We start from the raw sequence: 8866 nt of genomic DNA on the forward strand, positions 1-8866 counted from the left end.
AGAGCTCATCGGCCTCTCCTTCCCTCTCATCTCTATGGCGGAAGTGAGTTGTTCCAGCTGAAACACAACAACATTCTCGGTGGTGGAAGTGAATGGACTCGTCCAAATGAGGGGGATACTCCTCACCATCGAATTTTAAAATCCGAGAGATAATCAAGAACAAGGTAGCATACAAATTACAGAGAAGTTCCATAGCTATATTTGTCTGTTCACGTGAATGTACAATGGCCTGGGTAGCTGCACTGGCGTCAAGGCTCGGCCAGCTGTGCTCGCCCCCGCCGGTGGTCGCTGGGGCAGGTGGAGCCGTCCGGCTCTCAGGGGCGGGACACGGACTTCCGGGGCCGGCATTGTATCCTGCCCTGGTGGTCGGCCGTGGGCAGCGTGGTTGGTGGGTCCCGGACTCGGGCTTAAGAAGGTAGGGGAACGTTCTAACTGCCTGGTCCCTTCTCGTGGGCAAGTGCGGGCGCTCTCTGAACTGGCGGGAGGGAGGGAGGGCGCGCCTCGAACTTCCGAGCCCGGCCAGGCGGGGCATGGGGCGCGACTCCGAGACCTCTGCGGAGTCACCTTCTCCCCTGGTCTCCGGACTGTGGAGGTTCTCGGAGAGAGGCTGTGGGAAAAGTGTGACCCGGGCTGGAAGTCTTTCCTGCATGCCGCCTGAGTCTCATGATGCTGAGCTGAATGTTTTCTATTTTTGCTCTTAGTCCATCTCTTGAACTCGATCGCCTGCGCGGAGCTTGGGGAGGACCTGCAGAAATCGTCCCTGGACGTGAGGAGGAGGAAGATGATCGGAGCCTGAGCGACCCGCTTTCAGCCTCTACCCGTAAGGTGGGGATGTGGGTGCTGTGGGCTCCAGTCTGGTTCTGAGAAGGCATCTGTCAATCTCTGCCCCTGTGCTCTGCAGACCTGGGCTTTGGGGGCAGAGGGATGAGACTTCCCAGGCCCAGCTCTGGAGAACTCCCTGCTCGCCGGAGGTGGGGGTGAGAGTGAGGGGACAAGACAGACTTATCACCGACCAAAGGTGGCTGCTGTGGGAAGGAGGCAGGAGTTGGTCAGCATTGATTTCGTGGAGGAGTGGAGCCTAGAATAGCGCTGAGAACGAGGGCAGAGCCTGGCCTTGGGGCAGAAGTGAAGAGATGTAACACCTGTTTGGAAGTTTGTAGGGGACTCCAGAGGGGGGGAGTTGTGGAAGAAAGGGGAGCTGGAGCAGAGCTGGAAGTCTCTAGATGGGAAACTGCTGGATGGAGTTAAAACTAGAGGGCAGAAATGAGCAAGAGCGCTCTGCTCATCCTTGATCTAAGAGCATTGGAGAAACCAATCCAGGAACCCTTGGAAGGACCTGGAATTCCTGGGTCAGGATTAATTGAGCGGTAATTGTACTAGGTTCCAGGTATTGTTTCCGGTGATGAATAGAATACTGTCTCTGTCATTAAGGAACTGTCTGCCTAGTGAAAGAAGTAAGACAAGCTAATAGCTGTGAAAAAATAAGTGCTAGCACAGGTGGACCCGGGCTGATTGCCTAGTGAGGGGCAGAGCCAGCTTCATTTCTGACTTATGCCCCGTGTGTTCAGTGGTGAGCACCACTGTTGAAGGGGAATAGAGACAAACTGAAATAAACTTAGAAGACAGCTGTAAGGATGCAGTGTGATTTTGTTTACATGTGGAATCTAAAGAACAAAATAAAAACAACAAAGAAATGCTGTCAGGACACTGAGGGGATAAGATATGTTGAGCTGATATGTTTATGGTGGCTGGAGACCTTTAATCTGTAGAAGGGGTGAGGGAGTGATGGAAGAGTTGCCTCTAAATATCTGAAAGGCTTGTTTGTACAAAGGGGGGCCGGGGAGGATGATATTTATTGTGCAGCTCCTGATACCAAAACTAAGGCTAGTGGTTCGAAGCACTAAGACAGATTCTTTCAGTAGCAGGAATACCTGAATAGAGCTGTCTAAAGTTGGATTGGCCTGCCATGAGAGGTAGTGAATTCCCCATCAGGGGAGGTTTATAAGCTGAACACTCTTAGTCAAGAAACTTGACTGTTCTCTCTCTCTCTCTCTGGGCTCATGTTCAGTTACTTAATAAACTCTCGTTCTCAAGTTTGTTCTTTTCTTTCTACTCTCTCCACCAGTGCAGCTGTGTAGCCTTGCGTCATCTCTCAGCAATAACAATGTAATAATTACGGTAGCTAATACTGTTTACTACTTGCCTGGCACTGCTTTAAGTGCTTTAGAGATGCTAACTCATCCAGTCCTCCAGACAACCCTTTTAAGGTAGCTATTGTTAATATCCCCTTTTTATAGATTGGGGCAACTGAGGCACATGGGAGGTAAGCAGCTTGCCCAAGAACACACAGTGAGCAATTGGCAGAGCTGGGGTTCCAACCCATGCCTGGCTTTAGCGTCACTGTTCTTAACCACTATTCTATGTTTTACATGTGTTGTTTTATTTAACCCTCACAACAATTCAAATTTGCAGATGAGAAAACAAGACTCTGAGAGGTTGTGTGAGTTGCTTAAGGGCACAGAGCAAGATATGGGAGAGCTAGGATTCAAACCCAGAACTGCTGGACATGAAAACCCCCACACTGCATTTCACTGCCCCCATATCCACTGAGCTGCCTCTGTAACTGCCACTATTGTAGTGGCCTCTAACTGGACTCCTTGCCCAGCGTTTCTGTCTTAAATTGGCAAGTTTTTACCCCAGAGTCTGTGGATGGCCCTGGAAATATGTGAGATTTTGTATGTGTGTGCATGGTCAGTCAGGTTTTAAAGCCCTTAGCTTTCATTAAAACTTCTTAGCTTTCATTGACTTCTCAGAGCAGATTGTGACCCCAAAATAGTGGAGAGCCATTCTTTGCCCATCAGCCATGAGTTACCTTTCTGATGCACAGATTTGCTCTTGGCACAGTGATGCATTGACCCTTCACTGCCCTCAGGACAGAGTCCAAATGCCTTAACCTGGTCATTCAAGGTCCCAGGAGATCAGACTCCAATCTTCCATTTCTTACTGCTACCTTATAGTCTCGCCAGTGTGGTAATGTTTATCTGTCTGTCTCCGCTCCATCCTGGCAGCTTCTCAAGGGCAGGGGCCATGCTTGTCTTTGAATGGCCAGTGCCTGACAGGTGTTGCACAGTGAGCATGTGCTATAAACTGCCCTGAATACCATAATGGAATTCAAGCCTTGGCCGGTTGTTTGGCCTGGTAACTTTGAAGCTGTCCCCCTTACTAATCCCAGAAGTCTAAGATTTCTGATAGTATGTGCTGCCGAAATGTAGAGAAGGGCTATGGAGGCAGGGACTGGGCTAGGCCTGGAAGGAAGTGAACAGGTAACAAGCAGGTCATTCAGAAGGTGTCAGCATTCTGACCTGACTCTTGCAGGGCAGCCCCTGGGTGGGGTGAAGCGCCCCTGTCTCTATCCTGTTTGCTACCCCTGTGTGGGCCACTGACTGCAGGATGAACTGTCGCTCCGAGGTGCTGGAGGTGTCGGTGGAGGGGCGGCAGGTGGAGGAGGCCATGCTGGCCATCCTGCACACGGTGCTTCTGCACCGAAGCACGGGCAAGTTCCACTACAAGAAGGAGGGCACCTACTCCATTGGCACCGTGGGCACCCAGGATGTTGACTGTGACTTCATCGACTTCACCTACGTGCGTGTCTCCTCTGAGGAGCTGGACCGTGCCCTACGCAAGGTTGTTGGAGAATTCAAGGTAGGGTGTGGCACAGTGGGTGGCAAGCGGACCTCAGATGCCCCTCCACCCCAGCTTGCTGTTGGATCATCTTCCCTTTCCTGGGTGTGTGTGTTGGGTTCTTTCAGGCTCTAAGGAACAGGCATGTTCAGAGCCCCTCTGGGGCTTGTGTTTGTGGGGGGTGGTCGAGCAGAGGGGGCTCGTATAAATGCCAAGGAAGCAGAGGCGGAAGCCCTCAGCACTGCAGCCAGGTCCCCTAGGGTGGTCATTGCCCTGTGGTCTTGACTTCTCTCTGACTCCACAGCTCTCTCTACTGATAACTCACTGCTTCTGCTTCCATGCTGGCTTTCACCAACCTGGGCCTTTCCTATACAAAACTCCTGAGAGGGAGGGTTGCTGGGCTTAGGTGGTTGCCATCCAACTGGAGCACCCCTTTGGGCAGTGTGGCATGTGTTTGTGTGTGCCTGGGCAGGCAGCGAGGAAGGGAGGACACACCAGATGGCTAATGTGGGTAACCTCAGAAGGTGGGAACGGGGGTGTGTGATTTTAAGTTTTGTCTTTATTCAGGGTTGCAGTTTTTCACTATTTCAACAAGTGGGTATTTAAAAATTGTAACAAGGGAAGTTGTTTTTGTTTTTTTTTTAATTGGGGAATTGGGGGAGGGGAACAGCATTGGGGAATTGGGGGAAGGGGAACAGACAAGTTGCTGTCGTTTTGTTCTTCAGTCTAGTTATGGAAGATGTTGCTTCACTGGCCCATTTTGGTATTGTGATAATTGTGCTCTTCCCGGGTGAGGCAGATAGGTCTTCAGCCACTGGACGGCCACTCACGGCGGCTCTTGGCAGCTCATGCTGGCTGCCAGCCACTCACGGTAGCTTTACGGCAGCCTACTGCAGCTCCACTGCAGCCTACACCTTTGCCGGCGACTCACGGCAGCCCAGCTCCAGGTCGAGCTGTTGTTCACCATCCTGGCTGTAGAGGGCGCAGCGTCACTGGCCCATGTGGGATCCGAACCGGGGCCCTGCTGCTCAGAGCTGGCATCCCAAGCCAACTCTTAACCAATGCGCCACTCGGCCAGCCTGGGAGTTTTTTTTTAAAGGTACCATCTCGGGGGTCAGAGGAGGAGGGTTTTCTGTTGGACTTCTATTCCACAAATGTTTGGAGAGTCCCTGTGCTGTGCCTGGCACTGTATGGACCCTCTCCCAGGCCACAGCTTTCCCCTCCCCAGTCCCTCTGAGCCCAGAAAGGGCAAGTTTGTAAGAGGTTCGCTGTCCCGCTTCACGGAGGCAGCGGTACCCAGCACATAGAGCACAGTGGTTAAGAACATGGACTCTGGAGCCAGGCTCTCAACTCCTCTGGGCCTCAGTTTCCCTGTTTATAAAATTGGAATGATAATCATACCTACCTCAAAGGTGTGTGCACTGTGAGGAGTAAATGAGTCAAATGTGTCAAGTGCTTGGAACAGCCTGGCACCCAGGAAACATTATAGAAGTGTTAGCCATTATTGCTATCGGCCAAGGTCATGTGACCTTGGTTTGTCCATGAAGGAGAGACTTATTTATTCCCTGACGAGCGGTTCAGGACTTCAGGGAAGCATTCTTACCCTCTGGGTTCGTGCTGTCTAACTCAAATGGAAAGCTGCTTCAGGGTCCCGGCTGCCCTAGGAGGAGGAGTGTGGGGCCATCACATGCCATGGGGGTGGGGGGAGGCATGGATTAGGCAGTCCCATTTGCTTCTCAGAGGAGAAGCAGCCAGGTCTGGTTTGTCCTTCCCTCTTCTGTTCCATGACTTCCTTCTTTCTAATCCAGAATCCAAAGATCGGGCTGGCCGAGTGGCGCGTTGGTTAAGAGCTGGCTTGGGATGCCAGAGGGCCCCAGTTGGGATCCCACATATGAGGGCCAGTGACACTGCCCTCTACAGCTAAGATGCTGAACAACAGCTCAACCTGGAGCTGGGCTGCTATGAGTCGCCGGTGACGGTGTAGGCTGCAGCCCCTGCTGCAGTGGGTTGCCATGGGCTACCGTGTGTAGCCAGCAGCCAGCGTGAGCGGCCGTCCAGAAGCCAGCGACTGATCTGCCTCGCCCGGGAAGAGCGCAACGATGGTGCCAACTTGGGCCAGTGAAGCAACGTCCTCCACAACTAGACTGAAGAAAAAAAGGACAGCAACTTGTCTGTTCCCCTTTGCCCAATTCCCCGGTGCTGTTCCCATCCCCCAATTTAAAAAAAAAAAAAAGAATCCAAGGATCACTGGGCTTTATAGTCCCCCTTTTCTTTAGAGACTGTGTGAGTTCAGGTTGTCATTGAGTGAATGAGAGAAAAAGATTGTGCTTAATTTGCAGTGAGGAAGGCTAATAGGGTTTACCTGGGGAGAAGGAGATGTAGGAGAACGTTTTGAAGGACGGGGACCCACGCACCCAACCAGCCAAACCCAGGAAAGGGGTGGAGTTGTGGAAGGAGAAGGAAGACACTTCATGTAAAGGTGAAAAGCAAGGATTTTGAAATCAGACAATTTGGATTCAAACCTTGGAGCAGCCGTTCACTGACCTGTGACTTTTGGCAAGATAGCTTTGACTCTGAGCCTCAATAATAATATTCCTGCCTTTCAGAGTTGTTGAGAGGAATGAGTGTGTGTAATATGCCTGGCCCAGAACAAGTACTTAAAAAACATTAATTCTGAACAAAGCTGGAGAAGTTGGACGAGGAGACAGATTTTGTTGTTTTGCTTGAACCACTCAGTTTTAGGCAGGCAGTTTGCTGTGTCACATCACCCATATCCTTTTACCCTCTCTGGGTCTCATCCTGTGCCCTCCCTGAAGGATTAATTTGAGTGAGGAGAGTGTAATTTCCTGGGGCATAGGAAGCAGGTGCTCACAGGGTGAGGACTGTCTTGGCCTGCTCATCTGTTACGCCTTCTTTCCCAGGATGCACTGCGCACCTCTGGTGGCGATGGGCTGGGGCAGATGTCCTTGGAGTTCTACCAGAAGAAGAAGTCTCGCTGGCCTTTTTCAGATGAGTGCATCCCCTGGGAAGTGTGGACAGTCAAAGTGCATGTGGTAGCCCTGGCCACAGAGCAGGAGCGGCAGATCTGCCGAGAGAAGGTGGGTGAGAAGCTCTGTGAGAAGATCATCAACATTGTGGAGGTGATGAACCGGCATGAGTACCTGCCGAAGATGCCCACACAGTCAGAGGTGGACAACGTGTTTGACACAGGCTTGCGGGACGTGCAGCCCTACCTCTACAAGATCTCCTTCCAAATCACTGACGCCCTGGGCACCTCGGTCACAACCACCATGCGCAGGCTCATCAAAGACACGCTGGCCCTCTAGGCCTTGCTGTGGCATTGGGTGCTCCTTGGTGGCTCGCAGACCTTGGCTTTCGGGGATTGTACTTTTAGGCCCTTGGGGCTCTGGAACCTGCTCCAGGTCCTTGATGAGACTTGGAAGGGCCATCCCCTGACTTCCTTGATGTGTGGTTGCCAGTCTAGTCATTCTCGTAACCGTCACTGACGGTCAAGTCTGGCCTACATGATCTTACCACACCCCTGGTGGGGTCCCCCTTCTCCACTGTACAGAAGTGCCATCGCTAGGATGGTGAATAAAGTTAAGAATGTTAGTTTGGGTTGAGCCATCTCTTCGTTGCCTTGTGTCCTGCCCTGAAACAACACTCTGACTGACCAGTGAGGACACAGGTGTGCATTGAGGGCATTATTCCAAGGTGAGGGGAGTGGGCGGAGGGGATTAAAGATAGATTAAAGCTGACCAATATTGAACTACGTGTGACATTCACATATAGCTGGTGTTACCCACCCAGGTGTGACCATGGTCAGTCCCTTGAATGAGGACACAGGTCACGTTTTTAGATATAATTGTGCTGTTTGTCCTCTCTTCCTAAGTAAGTTGTTACTTCCCTGGTGGCCTTTATATTATGTAGTCTTGCTTTATGATGACCCCAAAGAATACTTTTGTCTTCATAGAGCACACACAAGTCGCCATGTGCACCAGAAAATTCATTTGATTTGGGGTTTCTCTCTCTCAAAAGAGATTGGCCTGCTTGAGACTGGTGTCTGGTGACGCTTCTAGGTTGGACTGGCCCTCGCTGATTGTTAGTACATTGCTTTGGTAACTCACACATTTTTACACAAGCATACTTAAAATCGAACTCTACTATGCACTTTTCATTGATCCCCCCCCCCTCTGTATTTTACAATACTTTTTGGTTATATCCTGGGCCGGTTCTCAAAGGCTAGAGGAACTGTGTGTAGGGAGGGGTGCTAAGGGAGAAATGGTTTGGGGGTGAGGGGTTGGGGAGGGGTCTTGCCCATGGTCCTGGAACAGGTAGGTAGCCAGGATGACCAGGAAGTGTCTGCACATTTTTCTCATTCCAAGCCACCTTTGGCCATGTGATGTTTCATGAAAGGTTTTGTGATGTCCTGCCCTGGATCTCTGGGGAATTGGAGAACTCAGGTTCTCGGGGGTTTGGAGATGGGAAAGGCCCATTCCCAGCAAGTCCTTGATGATGTGTGACCCCTACCTGGCCTCCTGCGGTCTGGGGGGACCTTTTTTTTTCTCTTTGCTGGCCTCAGCTAATCCTTTCTGAGGGGGGTTGGCTGATACAAGCGTTTGCTAGCAGTGACTGTTTTAAAGAGAGCTCCAGGAGTTTTTAGGAGACCTGGGCAGGAAGGCCTTCCCTCCATCTCAGCTTCCCCAAGCTTTCTCCTTTCCTGCTCCACTCTCCCACCTTGGCTTGGCCATGGCTCCCAGCTGGTAGTGAGCTCTGTAGTGGACAGGACAGTAACATCTGCATCCCTTTTGGAATTTTGATTTCCTAGAGGCGGTGGACTGATGTACTCAAGATCAGAACTGGAGTCCTGGGGACTCAAACCTGTGCTTCCCCGTTGGTCTGTAGCTCTCCTTGACTTCTGGGGCCTGAGCAAAGGAATAGGGGTAGGCCTTGAAGCCTCTCTCCCTCCTCTCCCTGGGGTGCGGCCCAGGAGGCACTGGCCTGCTTGTCCAGCCCCAGGAGGCTCCCGAAGGGGATGGTGGGTAAGGAAGTAGATGCATCCCTCCGGTCTTAGGGGCTGCTCATTTGTCTCTCGTTCCAGTGGCCACCTGGGCCACCTAGCAGCACTGAGCTTCGGCCCAAGGGCAGAAGGCTCAGGAATGGCGATGGCGCTTGCTTGTCCTGG

The 8866-nt window shown here is 51.7% G+C and overlaps 1 protein-coding gene across 2 annotated transcripts; it reads left to right on the forward strand.

Moving 5' to 3' along the window:
• Positions 1-324: 324 nt before the first annotated feature.
• Positions 325-7304, forward strand: ATG101 (autophagy related 101). 2 transcript variants are annotated; one of them, XM_019623869.1, is made up of 4 exons: positions 325-415; positions 702-825; positions 3376-3702; positions 6603-7304. In XM_019623869.1, exons 3-4 carry the CDS (start codon positions 3451-3453, stop codon positions 7005-7007), a joined length of 657 nt encoding a protein of 218 aa, XP_019479414.1. In that variant the 5' UTR covers positions 325-415; positions 702-825; positions 3376-3450; the 3' UTR covers positions 7008-7304. The 2 variants fall into 2 exon arrangements, with proteins under 2 accessions (XP_019479414.1, XP_019479415.1); XM_019623870.1 differs by having other exon boundaries at positions 702-820.
• Positions 7305-8866: the final 1562 nt, after the last annotated feature.

Source organism: Hipposideros armiger, unplaced genomic scaffold, assembly GCF_001890085.2.
Source record: "Hipposideros armiger isolate ML-2016 unplaced genomic scaffold, ASM189008v1 scaffold_569, whole genome shotgun sequence".
NCBI lineage: Eukaryota > Metazoa > Chordata > Mammalia > Chiroptera > Hipposideridae > Hipposideros > Hipposideros armiger.